The sequence below is a fragment of the Lepisma saccharinum genome, chromosome 6 (genome assembly GCF_977018435.1).
Source record: "Lepisma saccharinum chromosome 6, izLepSacc3.1, whole genome shotgun sequence".
Lineage (NCBI taxonomy): Eukaryota > Metazoa > Arthropoda > Insecta > Zygentoma > Lepismatidae > Lepisma > Lepisma saccharinum.
In genome coordinates this window covers 73,147,565-73,170,853 of record NC_139234.1, presented here as the reverse complement: position 1 = coordinate 73,170,853, position 23,289 = coordinate 73,147,565, and the positions used below count along the sequence as shown (strand labels likewise).

General features: G+C 38.9%; 1 protein-coding gene across 6 annotated transcripts in view; it reads left to right on the top strand.

Moving 5' to 3' along the window:
• Nucleotides 1-23,289, top strand: part of LOC145988882 (uncharacterized) — a 273,840-nt gene that overhangs the window by 145,560 nt on the left and 104,991 nt on the right. For all 6 annotated transcript variants that reach the window (XR_014441799.1, XM_083124157.1, XM_083124155.1 and 3 more), the window contains exons 7-10: nucleotides 6,268-6,444; nucleotides 16,610-16,807; nucleotides 17,411-17,473; nucleotides 21,780-21,887. Coding sequence is in view for 5 of the 6 variants with exons in the window: in XM_083124157.1 (XP_082980283.1) it covers nucleotides 6,268-6,444; nucleotides 16,610-16,807; nucleotides 17,411-17,473; nucleotides 21,780-21,887 (546 nt within the window). In the remaining variant the exon portion in view is untranslated. The remainder of the gene's footprint in view (nucleotides 1-6,267; nucleotides 6,445-16,609; nucleotides 16,808-17,410; nucleotides 17,474-21,779; nucleotides 21,888-23,289) is intronic.

The following is a 23,289-nucleotide window of genomic DNA, read 5'->3' as shown; positions in this document are numbered from 1 at the left end:
CACTTCTTTTTACACAAAAACTGTAACTATTTCAGTAGGTCGTGATGAGTGCCCTAAAAATTACGAGCCATTGCTTCAAACAACTTCCACTGCACGATGAAATGAGCCATCTCACATTCTTATCTCTGTGGTAACTGTGAATATCCTTTGCGGTACAAATTAATGACTGACTGTAGCATAAAGGGATTGCAGTTTTTATTTAAATATCCGCACTAAAACTCAAGCTACCATGCAGGAACAAAACGAAGGTAATTATAATTGAAATGTAATACATTTTATACACGTGTGTATTGTAAATCGTGCCTTACTTTTTACCCTCACTGCGGTTGCACTCAGCTGCAGCAATGCCGTTGTAGGTATCCGAATGGTTTTCGAGGTTTTGTCACTTGTAATTGAGTTAAAAGCAGTGCACGTAACGTTGAGTTTCGCACCGGTGGACCGCGAACTACTTCCGTAAAGGGTAAAACTGTTTACACACGCAAACAATAGGCGAGTGCTGGCCTATTGTTCGAAGATTATTTACCATGCTCTGCGGAACGTACAATTTCATTCCGACTAACCACTGCTCTTGCAGTTTAAAACAAGATCTCATTTATTTACATACACATAATTAGATATTGCTTTCTCCCCTCATTACTCTATTCGTTTTACGCCACGTACAGTTACGACCGTGGATGTGTTCAAGTTACACACTGATTCTATTACCTATACTGTATATTCATTATTCAGGAAATATGTGAAGGTTATCCAAATCTTGAAAACAAGAGTAAACATAGTATTGTGCACTTCATTTGCCATATTGTTACTTGATAGTTGTTAAATATTGTTGCATTCATTGCAGATTTTGTCTTCCAAAGTACATGTTGTTATTGTGTTGAAATATTGAAAATACACCACATGTGTACATATTTCTTTAGTTGTTTTGCATTCTCCTATCAAGTTCAAGCATCATTGGTAGTGAAAGAAAATATTCTCATTGAAACTAAGCTTGTCTTTTGAATTTCCTTGTACATTGTTATATTTTTAATTATTCTGTGCTCCTTACAATGACACACGTGCAGGCCCGTAGCTAGAATTGATATCCAGGGGGGGGTCATGGGTTATTAGGGGGTGCTTTGTAAACAAAGTCCATTTTTCAAAAAATGAACAGTATTAAATGGAGATGTTTGTGTCGGGGGGGGGGGTCATTAACTTATATAAAATTTATAAATATCATACAGATACTACATTTTTCTACTACATCTCTTGGAGTGTTAATTGACTGATACTGAAATCATCCCTTACAGTAGAGGTTCCCAAACGTTTTCGTTTCACGGCGCTCCTAGTGTTTCAAGATTTTTCGTCTCCGGTACCCCTTTCTACACCCTCGATATCAGGCACATTTCAAATATTTTCGTGAAAATATTTAGTTCCTCATAACAAACAGTGTTAGCAAATAGCGAGGGAGTTAATTTTTTAGATCTACGTGCTACGAAACTTACGTTTTTTATAAAATTAAAATTCCTTGCGTAACGTCAAAAAGGTTTTTCAGAGCTTCTGTGATGGCGGATGATGGATTCATTCATGTCACAGGCGCAAGTCTGAAGATTTCGGATCATGGATTCATGTCACAGACGCACATCTGATTTTTTTTCTTTTTCTTCTTATGATTGACTTGTGCAATGGGAACATTTGCGATTGCGATATGTTATTTGTGTGATATATTGGCGGGTTGGACATTTTAGACATTGGATTTCATTTATGCGACTTCAGAAATTGGAATTAATTATTTCTTTTTGGCAACTGCAGGCCGTAAAGGGAAGGGTTGTTTTTTCTAAATGACTTGTGGGATGGGATAATTTACGACTTCTTATTTTTATGATGGGAAGGGAGTGGAGGGTGGTATTCTGTGGGAAAGGACAACAAGAACTTTCAACGTAGGATTTACTTCATTTTTGGACTTAAATTTAACTTCGACCCACAATTCACTGCCTGGCCTTGGTAAAAAGAGGTACGTTACCGTCTTAGGTTTAATTTTAGCCTTCATTTTTGGTATCTTCATGTGTCAATGCGGAAAACAGCGAGAAATAGTGTTGGGGGCAGGTGACTCCGGCCAATTTCTAACATGCCTTTAAAAGGGACTCTATAGATAAAGACGGGGCCGCGGTAGCGGTAGGGGGCGGTAAGTCAATTATCCCAGGGGCAGAGCCCGGAATCGGTGGAAAATTTGGACTCGACAATTTCAAACGACAAAATCTCAACTTTAAACGGCTGTACAGTCGTAAATACTTCTTTCCGCGCTCCATTTTTTTTATTCACAATTATGATTACATAATCTTCATAAAGACAAAAAAAAAATGAAAATTCGAGGGTGTAGAATAGGGTACCCGACCCGATTTTTCCACTGCGCCGTAGTCAGAATGTGGGCCTATCTTGCACTTGCAACACCCAGTTAGTGTGGTTAGGTTGCTTGCCTTAGTTAAGAAATATATTTCAAATTGAGAAACATATTACATGTAAATCGTACTAAAGAAGCAAATATTTGGACCAATCATTTCAGTGAAAATAATGTAACATTGTGCGGTGCCCCTATAACCCATCCACAACGCACACTTTGGTTGGTTGATTTGGTGTTTCAAGTGCACTATATTCACAGTAAGGTTAATCGGGACTGGACCTACAGTTTAAAGTGGGATCCGAACCACTATGTGCCTCCACCGGGTATCGAACACGGGACCCCTTGATTACAAGGCGACGACGATACTTCCGCGCACACTTTGGGGACAACTGCACACTCAATACTACTTCTGTCTAAACGGGAGGTGACAACAGGGACAGTGAAGGTACAGATAGAGAAGCTCCTCTATGAAAGAAGTTACAAAGTCTAGATAATCTTCTAAATACTTGCAGCTACTTAGACTTCAGCTCTTAAACCAGATGAGCGAATGTAATAGTTGCTGTCCATGTTGTGTGGATTTATCTTTAAAGTTGTGAGCTGTCTACATTTTGACTCTTCACTGCAAACAAGTTACACAAAATAGTTTTACTTAATGTCAAGGGGGCTGATGGCAATGACAGGGGGGGGGCTGACGGCAGGTCCCCTGGCCCCTGCCTGGCTACGGACCTGCACACGTGTGTCGAAGCGTCGAACAAATAAAAAAAAAGTGCAACCATGTAAAATAAAACATTGTTTACACGGTGTTTAATATAAAATGGCTTTAGTTTCACTGACAATCGTGAAAGATCTAAAGCAATATATATTTTTAAATGCCATTTACCAAATTTAAAACACCAGTAATGAATAGATTGTCAGAAAACGCTTAGTGAAGAATGTTGTATAACTGCTCTGATACTGTATATCATCAAGTGACTCTTTAACTGACCATCAACTTCTCGACTTCCCTGCAAATAAATAAATAATTAAGCTGTGTATTCTGGGAAGAAAGTTACTCTGTAAGAAGATTTTAAAAGACGAGTAAAAGTCCACAGGTAAAGGCGTCACGGCGTGAGCAAAGATGGTCTCCATCCCACTCCTCTGCTCAACCAAATAACCTACATGAGAACTTGTCAGAATCATTTTTAGTGGAGCATACACACGCAAGCACGAGGGCTAAAGAAGGATGTGAATAGAAAGCCTGAGATACGGGAATTGAGAGAATATGAGAAAACATAAGAGAAACAGATTAAGAAATAAGAGACGAAGAGATGAGAGAAATGGCATATGAGAGAGAAAGAAATAAGAAATAATGAGAAAACAGAATATAAACAAAAAGCGCGAGAAAAATAGAGGAAGAAATATCAGAGGATTAAGCGAGGGAAAGAATCAAACAGGGGAAAAAGAAATGGAATGAGTTAGAGAGGAACAACTAGAGGGAAAGAGTTAAAACTGAGAACAAGTAGAGGGAAATATCGAAACTGAAAACAACTTGAGGAAGCGATTGAAACTGGAGGTAGTGGCAGCGAAGTGATTAGGGTGCAAGTGGGAAACAGTTGTACTTCCACTCTATCCCCCTTTTCTGCCACACTATGTAAGTAAACTGTCGTTTCCTTTCCAGTTTTATCACCCTATCGCCGCCACTGACTAGAGGAAAATAGTAAAAGTGAGGAAGAAAGAGGGAAGGAATGAAACCGAGGAAGAAAGAGAGGGAAGGAATGAAACCGAGGAAGAAAGAGAGGGAAGGAATGAAACTGAGGAAGAAAGAGAGGGAAGGAATGAAACTGAGGAAGAAAGAGAGGGAAGGAATGAAACTGAGGAAGAAAGAGAGGGAAGGAATGAAACTGAGGAAGAAAGAGAGGGAAGGAATGAAACTGAGGAAGAAAGAGAGGGAAGGAATGAAACTGAGGAAGAAAGAGAGGAAAGGAATGAAACTGAGGAAGAAAGAGAGGGAAGGAATGAAACTGAGGAACAACTAGAGGGAATGAGTGAAACTAAGGAACAACCAGAGGGAATGAATGAAACCGAGAAAAATAGAGAGAAGGTAGTGTGAACCTGAAGAACAACTATAGGAAATAGTGATTGACTTGATTTGTCTGCCACTTTTGGCTAATCGCGAAGACTAGGATGATTGTTAATAATATGAAATTGATGAAGTGACACAAAGAACACCTATGTCTATGATAGGATTGGAACCCGGGACCCTTGCGTCGTAGCGCGCTATGATAACCACTCCGCCACAGAGATCGACTTGGGCAAGAGTGGAACTGAAGAACAACTAGAGACAAGGAGTGAAACAAATAAAAGAGAAATAGATTTGAACAAAGGAAGAATAGGGGAAAACTGAAATAGAGGAAGGAAGACAGGAAAAGGAACAAAGAGAGAATCCAGGGGATATCACAACCGAAGGTTGATTTAAATCACTGATTTAAATGACTTTAAGTAAATAATTTATAGAATAATGCACGTAAGGATCTTGTAGACATCAGAATCACTTTTGGTGAAAGTACATTCATCTTTTAATCATTTAATGGTGTTTAGTTTACTAGCCTCTAAGAAAGAAAACAAAATACAGCGTGTAACAAAAGTCCGGGAACACTTTAAAGAAATTATTGTAGCCAAACAAGTAGCATTACAAAGTTACAAAGTACATCATTTCAAAGAGTAAAGTTGTAAGTTTTTTCCCAACAACACTCACTTTACAAACACTCTATGTGGGAACCATGTGTGACCCGACAAATGTCGACGCGATAATCAAACTCTTTTCACACATGGCCCAACATGTCTTCCGAGACTGTGGCTCTTACTTGTTCAATTCTCCTTTTGAGTTCCACAACATCACGAGGAAGAGGAGGGACATTTACATGGTCCTTTACATAACCTCATAAAAAAAATCATCCGTTGCACTCTTTTGTTTTGTCAAATTCTAGCACGCAGAAAGCCTTCTTAGATACAGAAAGCGCCATCTTGATTATGACACCACCTAGCAACGATATATGGAACTACACGTAACACCTGCAATGAGAAAAAATCTTACAACTTTACTCTTTGAAATGATGTTTTGTCACTTTCTAATGCTACTCGTTTGGCTACAATAATTTTTTAAAAGTGTTCCCGGACTTTTGTTACACGCTGTATATGTACTGTTGGTGTGAAGCTCCTACGAAAGGAAATGGAATATGTAAACTGCAAACACGCTTAATTTTATCTTGATTTAAAATACAATAACTTAAACATTAGATCGAAAAAAGTTTAGTGTATAATAGAGCAACCAGCACATTTTAATATTCTACAATTTAATCCAAAGAATAAATGAATCGACAACTCCTAAATTTTATATTTAATAATTTTCTTTGTGAGAGGTCACAGAATATATACTTTATGAGTAATATTTGCCCCTAACTTTTAAAGTCTTTTTTGCACGGAATGTGTAAAAGTTAATAACAAAATACAATAAGTATGAATTTCAGTGCACTAACTGTACAAAGTGTAGGAAAAATATTATCACTCGAGTAGCAAAGTCCCTCCATTTATATAATTATTATAATAATAACAACAATAAATTTGGATTAAAATTTGTTTATTTTTTATAACTTATAATGGTTGTTATTGTAAAATGACAATTATAACCGTGTTAATAATTATTATTGTCATTATTATTTCTACTAATCAAGTTTTATCGTTGGCCTGTACCCCTCTACAAATATTTCTGGCCCCGCCTCTGTTGATAAGGGATGAGGCCCCACTACGGGCATGTTCTCACACTGATTCAGTGGTTGTTCATATGTTAACGGTAAGGTATTTGGAAGTACTGTGCAAGCTCTGTTCTATTTGCGTATCTTGTTATTTTCCAGAGAGCACACGAGTCGAGAGAAGACAGGAGGATTCCCCGAGGAGTCCAAGCCCTGGCGGGGAGTCCCCGGAAGAAGTCTGGGAAGAGGAACCGGAAAAAGATATCGCAGACAGCCCCTCCATGATTGAGAAAACAGTCGTCCTGAGGGACCTGGTGCAGAAACACGAACAACGTTCTCGTGAGTGTTAATTTGTCACTTCAGTGCATTGGAAACTTTACCCATTGTTATCATATGTTGAGTCATTCAACGTTATGTAGCGGTGTCATGTGCACGAGGGACGCCTGAATTTTTTAGCTAAAGGGTTGCAGAGTGCAAATAGTGGCGTGGCACATAAATTCTTTGCAAGTGTCTCTTTATCAATTTCATAACAACATCACCCATTCTCATCGTTCCGAAAAGCCAAAAATGGCAGAAATAGCGACGCTAAGTAACAAAAATCAAATCAAATGCACCAACATGTTTTTGAGTTAAGGAAGAGCTTTATAACTTTTGTGCAGATTTCATTCACAGTCCAGAGGGGAACATTGCATTTATTGATTACCGAGTTTGTCAATAGCGTATTAGGGCCTCCCGATTGCGCAGTGGTAGCGTCGTCGCCTTGTGATCAAGGGGTCCCGGGTCGATACCCGGTAGAGGCACATAGTGGTTCGGATCCGTCTTTAAACTGTAGGTCCAGTTCCGATTAGTCTTTCTGTGCATAAAGTGGACTTAAAACACCAACTCAAACCGACGGCGCAATGGTAGCGTCGTCGCCTTGTAATCAAGGGATCCCGGATTCGATACCCGGTAGAGGAACATAGGGTTTCGGATTCGACTTAAAATAGTAGGTCCAGTCCCAATTAGCCTTACTGTGCACAAGGTGGACTTAAAACACCAACTCAATCAATCATTAGCGTATTAAAAATATTGTCGTCTTCCGACAGAAAATATGATTGCCAGTGGCAACCATGAATCTGTAGTGCATGGTTACACATATACAGGATGAAAAAATACCGTTTTTAAGTCTTCCTAGCGCGCGCGTGTTTATAATATTTATTTGAGAATTTCACTCATGAAAACGCAGATTTCATAGAGATATGATGATGTGAATATTTCCATATCTGGCCTCTTTTCTAATTTAGGTACAACAAAATTGTAGACTACCCAGACTATGCTTTTCATTGACACCGATTCATTATTATTCAAATTACCTTCTTATTTTGAATTTAACTTTGGACTAATTATGAAATTCAATTTGCAAATTTTCTGAGAACTTCAAAAAGTTAGTACAAAATATCGCATATTAACTATTTTTTTTTTCTAAAAACTTTACTTTTTATTATCCCCTCCTCTTTCTCTGGGTTCTTTCCCTCTCCTTTCTGCTTCTTCCTCTCTCCTTCTTTATCTATCTCTTTCTTCCTCTCTCCTTCTTTATCTATCTATATCTTTCTCTTTTCCACTCTCATCTCCTGTGACTACTGAATGCTAATCAAAGACAATAATCGTTTATTACAAGGCAATTATTTGAGTCCTTATGATCATTAGTGCTGCGGCTTTGGAAAAATAATTTTAAAAAATGTTAACAAACAAAAGTGCGAGTAAGTGAGCTGGATCAGAATTCCTTGATTTAATTAATTTTTACTCGTGGATTTATTTCGCCTGTGCTCCACCTTCCTTATTGTTTATTGATTTGCTTTATTTTACTTCGTTTCTTGTACCATTTTTGGCTAATTTGCGAAGAGTGATGACATGATGAAATTCATGAATTGACACTCGCAAACATCCATGCCCAGGACAGGATTTGAACCCGGAACCCTTGGCGTCGTATTGGGATGTACTAACCACATGTGCACAGAGATTCTGTATTTACATTCACCGGCATCACTGTGGACATGTTTCACAGCACGATATCAACATTGCAGTCGTTAAATGCGTGTTAAATATGCGGAAAATTGATTTAGTTTGATGCAGTTGATCTTGTGTGTTTCGACAAAGTGTATGAAATATATATTTGTGACTGTAGTGCTGATATCGTGTTCATACATGGCCTACAGCTGATGACGTAGCATGTAAACGAAACGTGTCTGAGGTGTTCACCGAACTTCCCCCCATAGGCGTGCGCAGACACTCTGATTAGGGGGGGGGGAGCAAAAGCCTTGATGAAAGGGAAAGAAACCCCTTTATTTTATCTCACTGTTTAATTTCATTCCATCAGTGTGTGTGTGTGTGTGTGTGGGTGTGTGTGTGTGTGTGGGGGGGGGTTTGTGTGTGTGTGTGTGTGTGTGTGTGTGTATAATGCAGCAACATAGATGCACCATAACGAATATATAAATTGTCTCTGAATTGTTCCTCGCTCCTTTTCCTCCAACAATTGTGTTCATGCATTTAAGACAAAACTGTTTTAGCAGAAAGAGTCTGAAGTACTTAGTGGTTATAACTTCTCTTTCTGGTAATTTACAATGCATTACAGAAAAAAATTGCGAGCAAGAAAATTTTACGAATCGAGGGGGGCAATTTCCCATTTGTGCCACCCTGCATGTGCTCTTGGCCGTCTGGAAGAATAATGCAAGAAAGACGTGAAAACTAATTCCATCCTTCATTATCCTTTTGTCCTGTTACTCTTAGATTCTACTAGTCTTGCATTTTTTACCTCAATGTTTGCGCCTCTAGAATTGATTTCCGTCAAAGATTTGGGAGGGACAATGCCAATTGCCCCCCCCCTGTGGTTGCGCCACTGCACCCCCTTCCCCCGTAGTTGCTTTGAACTTTAATCGCTTGAAGATGCTTGATTTTCTATAAGGGTATAATGCCGTTTAACACCGGCGATAAGGTTCCTCTACACTAAATTTCTATGTGAAAGTATGTATAATAATGTAGGAACATGGACGTCTGGAAGAGGGAGGGGACAAGGATGGTCACACCACTCCCTTGGAAATCGAATGTCACCCTAAAAGTATATGTTTAACATGTATAATTTGATTTCAGTCAGAGTAATTTAAATTACTAAACTAAGCTAAAGAAGGACTAAAATTAAATGGTGTGACTCAGTTGTTAGCATATGCAGATAATGTAGACTTACTGGGGGATGATGTGAATACAATTAAGAATAATGCTAAAATATTTTTCAAAACTGCTAAAGAGATAGGTTTGGAAGTTAACAAAGAGAAAACTAAATATATGCTTACAGGCCGAAACCAAGTGTTGGGTAATAATCAAAATCTAATTATTGATAACAACTCGTTTGAACTAGTTTCCAAATTCAAATACTTAGGAGTAATATTAACAAATGAAAATTATATTAAAGAGGAAATAAAAAGTAAGCTTAATTCAGGAAATGCATGTTACTTCTCTCTTCATAAACTTTTGTCTTCTCGTTTAATATCTAAGAAACTAAAAGTTAAAATATACAAAACAGTAATTTTGCCTGTAGTATTATATTGATGTGAAACTTGGTCCCTTACGTTGAAAGAGGAACATAAATTGAGAGTATTTGAAAATAAGTTCCTTAGGAAAATCTTTGGACCTAAAAGGGATGAGGAGACAGGTGAGTGGAGAAGGTTACATAATTTGTATTCATGTCCAGATATTATTAGAATAATTAAATCAAGAAGACTTAGGTGGGCAGGCCATGTGGCACGAATGGGAGAGGAAAGAGGAGTTTACAGGATTCTTGTTGGGAAACCTGATGGTAAGAGACCTGTAGGAAGGCCAAGACGAAGAAGGAGGGACAACGTTGAGATGGACCTAAGGGAAATCGGTAGGGATGGAAAAGAGTATATAGAACTTGCTCAAGATAGGGACAGATGGAAGGCCTGTGTTGCTGCAGCCATGAACCTTCGGGTTTAAGAAGGCTAGGGAGTTAGTTAGTTAGTAATTTAAATTAATGCGATAATTTCACATTCAAGTGGTGTTTTTTGAAGAGGTAACACGCCTCATGAAAAAAATACCTTGCTTGTCCCTCCGTGGAAAGTATCTGCAGACGTCCATGATTCGCCCCCCCTCCCCCCTTGCCCCCCGTGCGCACGCCTATGCTTCGATTCAGACTCTTTTAGTACGCCACTGAGTAGCAGACAAACTTTTTTCCTTTTCACACTCCACGCGTTTTGTACCGCCTGTATACTCAGCTGCTAAAAGCTAAACCAGGCAAGCACGAATAAAACCCGTTGGCTCACGACAACCTGCTGCGATTAGCGAAGCGAGTACACAAGCATCGCTGTTCCTTTGAGCAGTGGGTGGTGTGTTTACACGACCGTCTTTCTCGTCACGAGGATAAGGCAAAGTTCCCTGCACTGTCCGTCTGCCAAGAGTTTCCGTGGCCGCTGGCCAAGACGCTTGTGTGCTTTGCATTTGCACAATCTCCTCCCTCCCCCACCCCCCTCTGGCAGGAGCAGTGACCGTTTCTCACAGACTCAATGTCCTCATCCTGGAACCCAGAAGGTGAACAGAACCAGTGTATCCCCTCAGGCTCTTCATAGCAGCAACGAAACACGTGCTAGCCAACCATGAGGTGGATGTATGAGGATACGCGCAAGTACTAATCCCAAACATCCCCTTGTTTTAACATTACTAGTTCACACCACCCCTTTGTGTTCATCGGGGCTCGAAATGGACATTTTCACGAAACTGGACGATTTCCTTTTCTTGACATGGCCTAGCATCCGGCGCAGGGGCAGTGACCCTCTGTTGCCGCGTTTACTTACGAAGGAAGCTTCCGGTCAAACAACCAATTAGGCTACTGCTTGGGCAAGGAGCGGCAACATTAAAATCCTTCCTCTCCGAAGCAACAGGGAAATAGGATTTTGTCAAAATAACCGTTGTACGCTGTGAATTGACAGCGGTTGGTACGGCGGCTCCATTATAGGGCTACTAAAGGTGCAGGATTTTTTAAAAAAAATTCAATTCCGGTACAGGAGAGAAAATCAGCAAGCGTAAACGGGTTCTGGACCGTAAAGAACCTTTTTATGTTTAACGTATTTCAATTCGGTCCAGGAACGTTTTTCCGGATCAATTTAAATACGGTCCAGTTCCGTATTGATATGAATCAATAAACAACTTGGATCGAATTTAAAGTGTGCGAGATAAAAAAAAAAGTTCCGGTCCTATACCAGAACCCATTAGAATTTATGGGTTCCTGGACCAATAACAACCATGGCTAGCATTACAATTGTACATAAACATTAAAATATAAAAATACATTGGACACGAGTCTTCAGAAATTTTATTTCCTTTCAAAATTTATGAGGACGGAAATCGTGAATGGGTAGTCAGCTCGCTCAACTGGAGATACCTCTGTCAGAACAATCGAATCCACAAGACATGGCAAATTATAATTATCAACAATTTAAAAAGTAAAACTTGAGAACCGCAAGGCACAAAAGGCAACATTGACGCTTTCATACTCTGTTAATCTCCCTTCCGGCAACAACGCATCTCCACGTAGAGGGGAAAGCAGGGTGCCAAATCATTTAAGACTGGTTGGAGGGAGAAAGAGCTTAATCTACAAACCCGCTTCCCAACAAACATACATATAAATTATACAATATACATATTTATAATGTTATTAAAGGTAAAAGTAAATTACTAAGTTAAAAATATTTTATTGTTATTAATTGCAAATAAAGAAATCAATCTGTTATTTTTATATATATCAGATATTATAAAGTAGCAAACTAATTCCCTTATTAACTGGTTAAAGATGTTAATAAATTATGAAATAGTTGAAGTGGTTTTATTATGTGTAAGTTTTTATTTAGCTTTTGCTTTATGTTTTCTAACGATGGAAGCGGCCCCGGCGCCAACCCAGCGTCGAATAACATGGATACCTGGGGGAAACCCTGGGGGGTAAAGGCGGTCAAGGGCGTGATGCTGATCACATCACCCCCACTCACGACCGGATCAAGAAAGTGTGGGGCGTTACCCCCACAAATTAAAAGTAATTGCTTATCTTTTGTTTGTTGTAACAAAAACTCTCCCCCCGGAATTTTTTGTTGAGGGGGAAATCCCCCGCGCACCCTAGGGAAATATATATTAAGGGAATGGAATGGGCCTTTATTTAAACATGCTGCGATATGTACTATTAAAGAGTATTAACAATTTCGTGCACACTGAAAATAAAAATCTAGTGAAATATGTAACAAATAACGATCAGGAACGGTCCCTTGCAATTTGTGACTAGACGGAACGGGAAGGTTCCAGATTTTCAAGAACCGTAACTCCGTTCCAGTCCGCTCTGGTCCGTTTCAAGCCCTGGTGTCCATGCATATAGTAAAGAACGTCCGATTGTGTCCATGTACACTCCTGTTCACATAAAGTGGCACATTTTATAGGGTTGATCAGTGGAAATGTGCGCCACTTTATTTGAACAGGAGTGTACCAAACCACATCTCTTTGTTTCCGTATAGTAGTCCATTACATTCTATCCCGGGAATCTCTGGAGCAATTGAACGAAAACAAGTATCTGCCCAAGTAGTGGCTCGAGAGGGGTCGAGCGTTCGCATGAGAGGGGAAAACTTGGCTGCAGTAACCAGTTGTTTGCAACAGCGCGCACTGCTTTGCTCCGCCCACTTGCTTTCTCCTCTTCTCTACCGTTATGCCCGGCCTTCATCCGCAGATTCCCTACACACCCTTCCTTTTGTGCCCATATACTAATTCACAACATCCGTTTCTTTCATTATAACAATCCACAACACCCCTTGCTTCCACAGAGCCCAGTTCCTAATGCCAGCCGATGGCCTCCACAAACTACCTTTACCTCCTGTACCCCATCATCCCCAGCCCATTACCTTTTCTTTAAACGGATCTCCCCAGCGGCCTATTGTTATAATCAGGAAACGGATTTATATGTAAATAAGTTTTCATATGATGCTGAAATCAATGTTATTTTGTATTATCTTTGCCAATCTTTAAAAATAGGGTCAATCCATATGAAGTCATACAACATGGTTGCTTGACCATTTTTAAAAAAGTTTATTTTTTGTGTGGTGTGAGCCTCATATGTTGACAGTTCAGAACAACTGTTATTTTATTTTTACTGTCACCGATTTGAAGATGGCGGGCATTTTTTTTATCATGGCGCGCGTCATTTTCTCCATTCGTAAGCATCAGCGGCAACTTTTTTTCGCAGCTCTGGTAAGTCCTACGACAATGAGACAAAATCTGTGATGTTAAGCACATTATAGGCTACAATTATATTTCTGTATAGTTTTCTAAATATTATTCCTTCATAATAAATTTTAAGGTCAAAATTGTGTATTTTAATCGCTCAAAATGACATTTTCGGACATTTTTTAGGGGGAAGGCACTTTTTTTCACTTGATTTTTTTTGTGCAAGTACCTGTGTACCAATAGAGTATGTCAAAATTATTTGAAGCTTGAAACTTGAATCGTTTTTTTCTACAGGGTCATAAACATGTACTTTTTGTTAAAAAATTCCAAGTTCAGGGTTAAATATCTCTGGTGGGAAGTTGTTTAGAAATCTGAAATTTGTACACAATACAGTACTCCATGATAAGTAACTTCAGTAAAAATTTTGAGTTTGAGATTCAATTGGTTTAAGAGATACAAAACTCGTGAAAAATTCAATATTTTGCATTAAATATGGTATGACTAATTTCATTTTTTATTAACATTTTGTGTTAAAATTCTGCAAACTGTAATTTGGAAAGTCAATCAACAACATTACAATCCTGAAATGAATCTACAATAAAGTATATATACGAGAGCGTGCTGAAAAGTAAAGCTTCCTATATTTTTATTTTCTTTTTACCTTGTAAACGCATTTTGGATTTTGAGCAACCATACATTGCACTTACAAGACTTTCCCGCTTCTCCATTGAAGGTTTCAAACTTCTATCGCCAAGGGGTGCTGAACTATTGCGAGGAAAATGGCAGCATGTAACCATGCAATGTTGATGAAGCGCCTGAAGTAGCGTGCCGTGATCGTGTTTATAACCGCAGAAAATGTGCTACAAATTTTGACATTCATCTGAGACTGAGGGCATTTTATGGCTATGGATGTAGACATCAGTACTGTGCGATCTTGAATTTATAATGCTCTTAAAGAAAACCCCAGTTGAAGAAATCTCAGCTATGTGAGAGAATGGAGTGAAAGGCCACGAACTGCAACTGATGGAGGTCATCGGAATCGTGTTCAGCTTGGGTTTTCTTTACGAGCATGAACAGCCCAAGATCGCACAGTACTGATGTCTACACATTCATCCCCATAAAATGCACTCAGTCTCAGATGAATGTCAATTTGTAGCACATTTTCTGCGGTTAGAAACTCGATCACTGCACGCTACTTCAGACGCTTCACCACCATTGCATGATTACATGCTGCCATTTTCCTCGCAATAGTTCAGCACCCCCTGGCGATAGAAGTTTGAAACCTTCAATGGAGAAGCGGGAAAGTCTTGTAAGTGCAATGTATGCTTGTTCAAAATCCAAAATGCGTTTACAAGGTAACAAAGAAAATAAAAATATAGGAAGCTTTGCTTTTCAGCACGCTCTCGTATATATACTTTATTGTAGATCCATTTTAGGATTGTAATGTTGTTGATTGACTTTCCAAATTACAGTTTACAGAATTTTAACACAAAATGTTAATAAGAAATGGAATTAGTCATATCATATTTAATGCAAAATATTGAATTTTTCACGAGTTTTGTATTTCTTAAACCAATTGAATCTCAAACTCAAAATTTTTACCGAAGTTACTTATCATGGAGTACTGTATTGTGTACAAATTTCAGATTTCTAAACAACTTCCCACCAGAGATATTTAACCCTGAACTTGGAATTTTTTAACAAAAAGTACATGTTTATGACCCTGTAGAAAAAAAACGATTCAAGTTTCAAGCTTCAAATAATTTTGACATACTCTATTGGTAAACAGGTACTTGCACAAAAAAATTCAAGTGAAAAAAAAGTGCCTTCCCCCTAAAAAATGTCCGAAAATGTCATTTTGAGCGATTAAAATACACAAATTTGACCTTAAAATTTATTATGAAGGAATAATATTTAGAAAATTATACAGAAATATAATTGTAGCCTATAATTTGCTTAACATCACAGATTTTGTCTCATTGTCGTAGGACTTGCCAGAACTGAGAAAAAAAAGTTGTCGCTGATGCTTACGAATGGAGAAAATGACGCGCGCCATGATAAAAAAAATGCCCGCCATCTTCAAATCGGTGACAGTAAAAATAAAATAACAGTTGTTCTGAACTGTCAACATATGAGGCTCACACCACACAAAAAATAAACTTTTAAAAAAATGGTCAAGCAACCATGTTGTATGACTTCATATGGATTGACCCAATACTCTTTTAGAAATACTTTCCACATTTTTCCAGATATTCGTTTTTAGCACATATTTTAGTTATTTTTACATATAATCTCCATATTTTCAAACATTTTCCGACATATATTCCATATTATGCTACTAAATTTTCTCTTCTTGTGCTAAATACCAAAGATTTTCCGTTCATCTGTATTCTGTTCGTTTCGTACTTACTCTGTTTATTTTAAATCCTGAAATATAGACAATGCATGTGTTATTTTAAGATTCATCTTAGCAACAGAGAATGTGACCTCAAGCTTTAGCGGTGAAATCCATCACTTCATGTGACATTGAATGCAGTTCCATTCAATACAAATCTGGTTTGTTGACAACAGGAGATAGTTCACGTTTCAGCACCTAAAATAAAGTTCGGTAATCCATTGTTTTTGTAACAGAAAACAATGCACATTTTGTATTAAAATTTGAATCATGGTACAAGAAATGTCATATAAGCCTAATGCATTTTATGAGCCGTTGCTTAACGAAAATTGTTATTCTCCACAATTCTAAATCCACATTTAATTCCATATTTAGATTACTAACAGAGCTACTGTATTTGGGAGGCGACTTTTTTCTTTTTTTTAACGGAGGCCATGGACGCTTCCTTCCGCCTCCTAACTTCTTTTCCTCCTGTTGTACTCACTTCTGTGACGCGGTTAACTTAGTGGTAATTGCAACTAAATGGTGTTGATTGAACTCACCAGGAGTGACAAGAAGTGACATCTTTGTGATCTGAATATTGCTAATTCGAATTCTGGAATGATATCCGAATCTTTAAAGATTCATATAGGACCATCTCTCTCTTTTGACCTCCCCCCCAAAAAAACCTCCTCCTCGGCTCGCTATTGAAACTAACAACTAGTTTCATGAGATCAAGAAGTAAATATAAAAGTGTGGTTATGGTTGGGTGATGCATTAATATCTCGCACCTCCCTAGTATTATTAACCGCAGTATTTGGTATTAGTGTGACAACTAATTCTTGTTTATCTTGCAATGACATTAATAACTTGCCTTTCTTGCAGGCACCAGTTTCTCGTCGCAATCTCCTTCGCCGGTGCAGAAACCCAGGGCGAAGCTCCGTGACAGTTTCATCTTCAAGTCACAAGATGACACTAGTGAACAGGAGCCGTCAAGTCCTTTAACAGAGGACGCGAAGATCATCAAGGAACGCTCCCATTCCCTGAAAGCTATCATACAGAAACATGAGAGTATAGCATATGGTAAGTTACAAGATTCTGAAGACTTTTTTTAAAAAAAGCTGTGCCATGTTACGCACATCTCTCACAGTATGAATATAGAACTGCTCTGATATTATCAAGCCCTAGTTGGTTTGAAAGCCAGGTAAGTGTTCCTGGAATCGACAGTGGCTATCTTTCGGAGAGCAGGTAGGTTCAACTCAAGGTCCGTAGAATGTCTTCCTCCCTAGCTGAGAGCGGGGTAGGGGAAAGTCTTCACGGACCTTGGGTTCAACTATTCTCCTTTTCCTCATTCTTACTCACTGGAGAGCAATGTGCGTGAGCTGACTGGAGTCTACGGGTGAAGGTAAAATGTGAAAGCCAGGCAGAAGTAGACTGCAAAGAGCATATCCCTTGTAATGTAGGAAATTAAGAATATTGATGGAAAATTGAACTGCAGCTGCTTGGATCACATTGAGGCGGGAATTTTGCCTTTCCAAATTTGTTGCCCTCTAGACCTAAATCTAGTCCTGTTAAAGTCAGTTGAATTTTCAGAAAATTATGATCCACAAGAATGAAATGGTTCTCATTTTAGAACAATGAAATTAGATCTTATGTAGTTATGGACATTTTAAATTATCTTTGTAGATGACGAAGTTCCTGGAGATAATAGACCTTCCCGCCGTACGAATAGCTTGGACACATACAAGCGTAAGTTCTTCCACTTTTACCTCTGAAGGTTTATCTTGAAACAATTCCCGCCACAAAAATGTTCCGTCGTCCATTGCGCGTTATCACTTGCTTTCTTCTCTGCCAACCAGAGCTTATCGTTCCCTTTGCGAGGGAAATTTGAATACTTGGTTAGCACTTTCACAGCAGGTATTTCAAATGTCAAAGAATTTTCCTCTAAAAGAGCTTGAATGGCTCAGTAGATTGTTCTTTCAGAGGACCGTTAGTCTACATGTTTGCACCAAACATATTTTTGGCAACAACAGCTGATAGATGACAGACCACACAATTGAATGGCGGGAACTGTTCTTGGTTAAATTTTCTTGCCTTTAAAACTTTGTCTTTTCATGTTGTTTACTATGGTGATAAGTAGGGCCCGAATAGTTATGCATTTTGCACATTGCATGTACAAATGTATGTGTGAATCATATACATCTAATATATAAAAATGGATGTGTGTATGTATGTTTGTTCCAGCATAACTCTCGAACGCCTGGAGCGATTTCAACCAAACTTGGAACATGTATCACTTGCTACCTGGAAAGAAATACTGTGGGGGTAAAACACCCCTGGGGTGGGGCGGGGGTGACATGTAAAAATAATCGAAAACGATCGATATTAGTGCGGAATCCATAGTTTTCGTGGTCTCTAAGATGAATAGTGACACTCCCAATGCCGTTCCACTCCAAGTTCATCACCTATCGGGATGTGGGGGGGGGGGTGAGAGGGGGTGAAAATTAAAATGTCAAAAATGACCAAGATTAGTGGCGAATCCATAGTTTTTGGAGTCGCTAAGTTAATTGGTGACATTCACGATGACCAAACTTGGTACACATATGATTTGCAATGTGGAAAGAAATACTGTGGGGGTAAGACACCCCTGGCACCCCTAGAGGTGGAGGTAGGAAGGGGGGTGACATGTAATACGACCGTTATTAGTGTGGAATCCATAGTTTTCTGGGTCGCTAAGATGAATAGTGACACTCGCAATGCTGTTCAATTTATTTATTCTTGCTCCTGGAGGTAAAACTGAAAATGTTGTTCATAAATTGTTGTTAAATTTATATTGTAGTGAAATTGTAAAATATATTACCTCATAATTTGTATACTGCTCTTATACTTTAAAATACCTGTAAATAAAGTTAGTTACATTTCACGCTATAGTTAGAATCCATTAAACACCCGGACAACGCCGGGTAATGAGCTAGTATACTATAAATCATCATCATCATCAACAACTACTACTAAAACTGTACTTTACACCTACGCCTTGGGAAGTCTTCTTAAAAAAATAACTTCTTATTTCCTTCCGTTACTGTTGATTCTGAAATGTCTTTTACAAAATGAGGAGATAAGACTTCTTTCGACTTCCTCGCGGGAACACTCGACAACTACTCTTTTTGAGAGAGAAACAAATTGAAATGGACAGCCTATAGAAGATCTTGAACTTGACGTTTCAGATACTGTTGCCTTAAAATATTGTCCAATTTTACCTTGTGAGATAGAGGGAGGGAGTTTTTTCTGAATATACAAATATTCTTGCCGGAAAAAGGTAGTTCCAAGATTGAAAATTTGAGATACATTTTGTAATCAAGTCAACTGCAAGGAATGTAATATTTCATTCATTTATGAAAGAGCAGTGTAAAGTAAACAAGAGCGTGCGGAAGAATTCAGAACTGCAACTTGTACATTTATTACATGCTAAACAGTGACGTGCGGTGACGTCGACACTTGGGGTAGCAGTCAGTGGCTTGCTCAAGGGGGTGGGGTGGGGTTGGGGTGGGTCACACCCTCCCCCCCCCTTTAGGGCCCAGTATTCCTAAAAAAAAAAGAATGTCAGTAACAGGAAAAGATTACAAAATGATGAATGAGTACTAAAAAAAGTACACGTAAACCCCATCCACATTCGAAAATAAAAAACGATTTGATTTAACTACTAAGCCAGAGATCCTGGGTTCGAATCTCAGCTTGGCCATGGGTATTCTTTGTGTGCGTCCCTTCATCAATTTTATCGTATCATCTTCGCGATTAGCCAAAAGTGGCGGATAAACGAAGTAAAATGAACCAAATCGAGCAATCAATCAATGATTTGATTTCATTTTTGTTACTTAGCGTCGCTTTTTTGTCACATTTGGTTAATTGCGAAGATGATACGATAAAATTATTGAAGGTACAAACACAAAGAACACCCATGCCCAGGACGGGGTTCGAACCCAGAACTCCTGGTGTCGTAACGCGCTGTCATAACCACTCCCGCACAGTTGGTTGATTTGGTGTTTTAAGTCCACTTTATGGACAGAAACAAAACAGGAAACAAAACACACTTTTTTGTAGTTTCTTCAATAATATTCATTTGGCTTTTTGAGTTCTGTGATACATTTTTCATTCCAAATTATTTCATTATTCACTGCAGAGTACAACACATAGGACAAGAATGCGCACTCATCACGGGTTCGAAGCCTGGCCTGGATTGTTCATATGAGGTCCCTTCATCAATTTCATCATATCATCACTCATCCTCATTTTCGCAATAACCAAATGTGGCAGAAAAGCGAAGTAAAATAAACCAATCCAACAGCAATATGAACGCGCGTTCTCTTGCCCAAATAAATACATCCGTATTTATGACTGTTAGAGGCCAAGAGTAGTATATTTAAATAAAACACTACTAAAACGAGAGTGAGAGAGAGAGCTCGAGCACATATTTGTAATTTAATCATTATATATTCCATACTTGAAAAAAAAGAAAGAAAGCATAACATTATTGTCTGCACATAACACGTTCCCATTTCATAAATAATAAAACTACATCCCATATTATACATACATATTGTACAACGAGTAAAATGTTGTGTAAATACAGAGAACTGCAGAAAATTTTACCCTGAGTTCTTTAGAGGATTTACAAAAAAATCTATGAGAAACCAATCCCCTATCTGTCCTATAGGAGATAGACTGGGGACCTGAAAGCACGGGCTTTCAACCATTGCAGCGGGGCGAGGGGGCAAGGGAGGTAGAGGTAGAAATCTTCCTTTTCTTTCGGGCAGCCGTTTCTACCTGGAAACTGGTCAGGCGGAAGAAGAGCGAGCTAGGGTATCCAGCCAGCTTTGCCCGCGGAGAACACCGATGGACGAGAAGAGCGTGGAAAAAAAGGTGTTGCATATGAGCTGTGGTGGCTTTAACAAGACAATAAATATTGTGAGTTGAATATAATTCGAGATGTGAGATTGATTGATCTATCTCTGCTAGACTAGCTACTCCTTAGTGCACGTCACTGATGCTAAATCATACGAGATGAAAAATGAAGAAATATCTGTTTACAGGGTGTTTGTGGTAACTGAAGGAAAATATTTTTAACGGTAAGATGTTTTTCAAAAGTCCATATTTGCGTGCATATTTTAGGTATTTTAAGTGCATAACTATCCGGGCCCTAGTGATAAGAAATGGAACGATATAAGCGTCTTCCTGAACGTCCACAGCCGCGTCCGTGGCCGTGCGCGCTGAGTGGCCGACTGATGGTGCCTGGTTAAAGTCATGTCCCTTCAATTTAACCTAATCATAGTTCATCCTCGCCATTTATGATATCCTAAACAGGGGAAATGCAAGGTTCAATAAGAAATACCAGAGGTCGTAAATTCTAAATGTGCCCTTATTATTGTACTCAGTCAGGAGTTTGCAGAGAAGCGCGCACATTTGAAACAAATATGATTTTTTATTTTGCTACGGATTTCTAGAGGGTCAGAAAAAAACTCAAAACGAAGGGGGGAACCCCCTGACGAGCCCGCCTCCGCCCCCATACATTCAGGGGTTGCGCTTTATGCCCTGGTGCCTTTAAATAAAAACCAGGGCGTCAGTTTTCTCTAAATTACGGTTCCCCCGTTTATTTATTCATAAACTTTATTTAAGCTTACATGTAAGTGAATACAATATGTTACAAATACAATTATTCCTGGCCTATTCTATGGGATCCAGAAACAGGTCGGTTTCTAGAGGGTCAGTAATTAGTCGACGTTTCCGTTCGAATATTAGATAAAAGTAATAACAAATAGAATAATAACATTCAGGCACTAACAGAAAGGGGGCGCCAAATTCTGCATTTGCTCTGGGCGTAGACCATGATAAATCTCTTCTTGAAGATTCGTAATATGTAAAACTATATTTGTGATTGTACTTTTGTGTTTTAAACATATAAATAACTGAGTATCTGAAACTGCAGTCTGTTTTAACTGCATGTCTCTAAGATTTCACTTTACCCGCGAAAAATGTTTCATTGCCTGTCATTTTACAGTTGACAGTGTGGAAAATTCCGGAAAGTCCGTGATGGCGCTGCGGTCAGCTTTCCAGACCAAGACGAAGGAACACATCAGTGCCACAGACAATAAACTACAAATCTCAGGTGAGTAATTTGTGGGATATATTTATGTACTTGTTTCCATGAAATTACGTTGACATAAAGCGAGAATTTCAATATACGTTATAATTGAAGAGCTCCGGTGAATACATGGTGACATTTTGGTAATTTTTGAATTACCAAGTAAAATGTGCCATCCTTCAAATTTTCAAGTGAAATTGCCATGCCAAACAATTTGCATTGAACTGAATGAAGCCTTGTGAAATTGGTAAACCAAACACGAAAACAATTTATCTACAGTGTAGTTTATAATAACCGTTTTCCTTAATGAACTCAGAAATGACCAAAATGTCACTTACCATGTTTTACACCGGAACCCTTCAATTATAAGCTATTTGGTGACAGTCTGAAATTTTGTAGAAAATGAATTAAACCAAACCTATACATACACGTAGAGCCGAAGTGGTCCTGTCGGTAAGGTGTCTGACTGCCGTATAAAAGACCATGGTTTGATTCCTGGGGTAGGTGATCTTCGGTGGGAATTTTTCAGACTTTCTCTGCCTAAGGCTGTTCTGGGGTGCACCAAGCTCTAATAACCTACGGGCAACCCTGAAGAATAAAGGCGGTCGGAGCGTGGTGCTGATCCCATCACCTAGACTGCTGCCACCTGCTTGTGTCCCAATATGGCTGCCATCAAAGGTGGTGACTGTACAGTACATGTAATGTTTATTTCATGTTTGATGCTTTTAATATTAAGTGTTTGTAGCGCATAGAACATTTCCGTGACATATATGTTCTATTGTATTTTATTTTTTATTTGCACCGAATTTTGTGTTTTATTATCGTGTGTATACCTTACAAATAGTAAATCGGATACACATTAATGACTTTGCATGTCACTACTTTGTTTGTTAATATTTATACCTGTATTACAATTCTTGTGAATCGGGTACACAGTTGTTCTTTTACGTGACGTCGTTTCTTCCTAAAACCAATGCCCGTTCACTACCATTCATTGACTAGCCTGTCATTTATCTTCCTTGTAGTTTTAACGGAGATTTCGGACTGAAGGGACTAGCAAAACGTGTCGCTCGGAAGCGAACCCTCAGTAATCAATGCAACCTTTCGAACTGAATCGGCATTTGCCGCTCGGACTTCATCGTTTTCTTAGCACCGTGCATCTTGTCGTCTTGGTCAGTTGTTCGCGTATGCGCGTTGAATGATTGCTTACAGGGAGCTGTCAGGCCGAAGCAACACTCGACAGAACGAGCAAGGCGACAAGCGACACAGGGGTTTGGCCCCGAAGCGACAAGCAACACGAGCCTCTTCAGTTTGTAAGCAATTATTCACTTGCAACAGACCAAAGCGACACGATGCACGATAATGAGAAAACGGCTCAGTCCCTTCGGTTTACATTTCATTGCATTTTTAACTGAGCGCTTGTCGC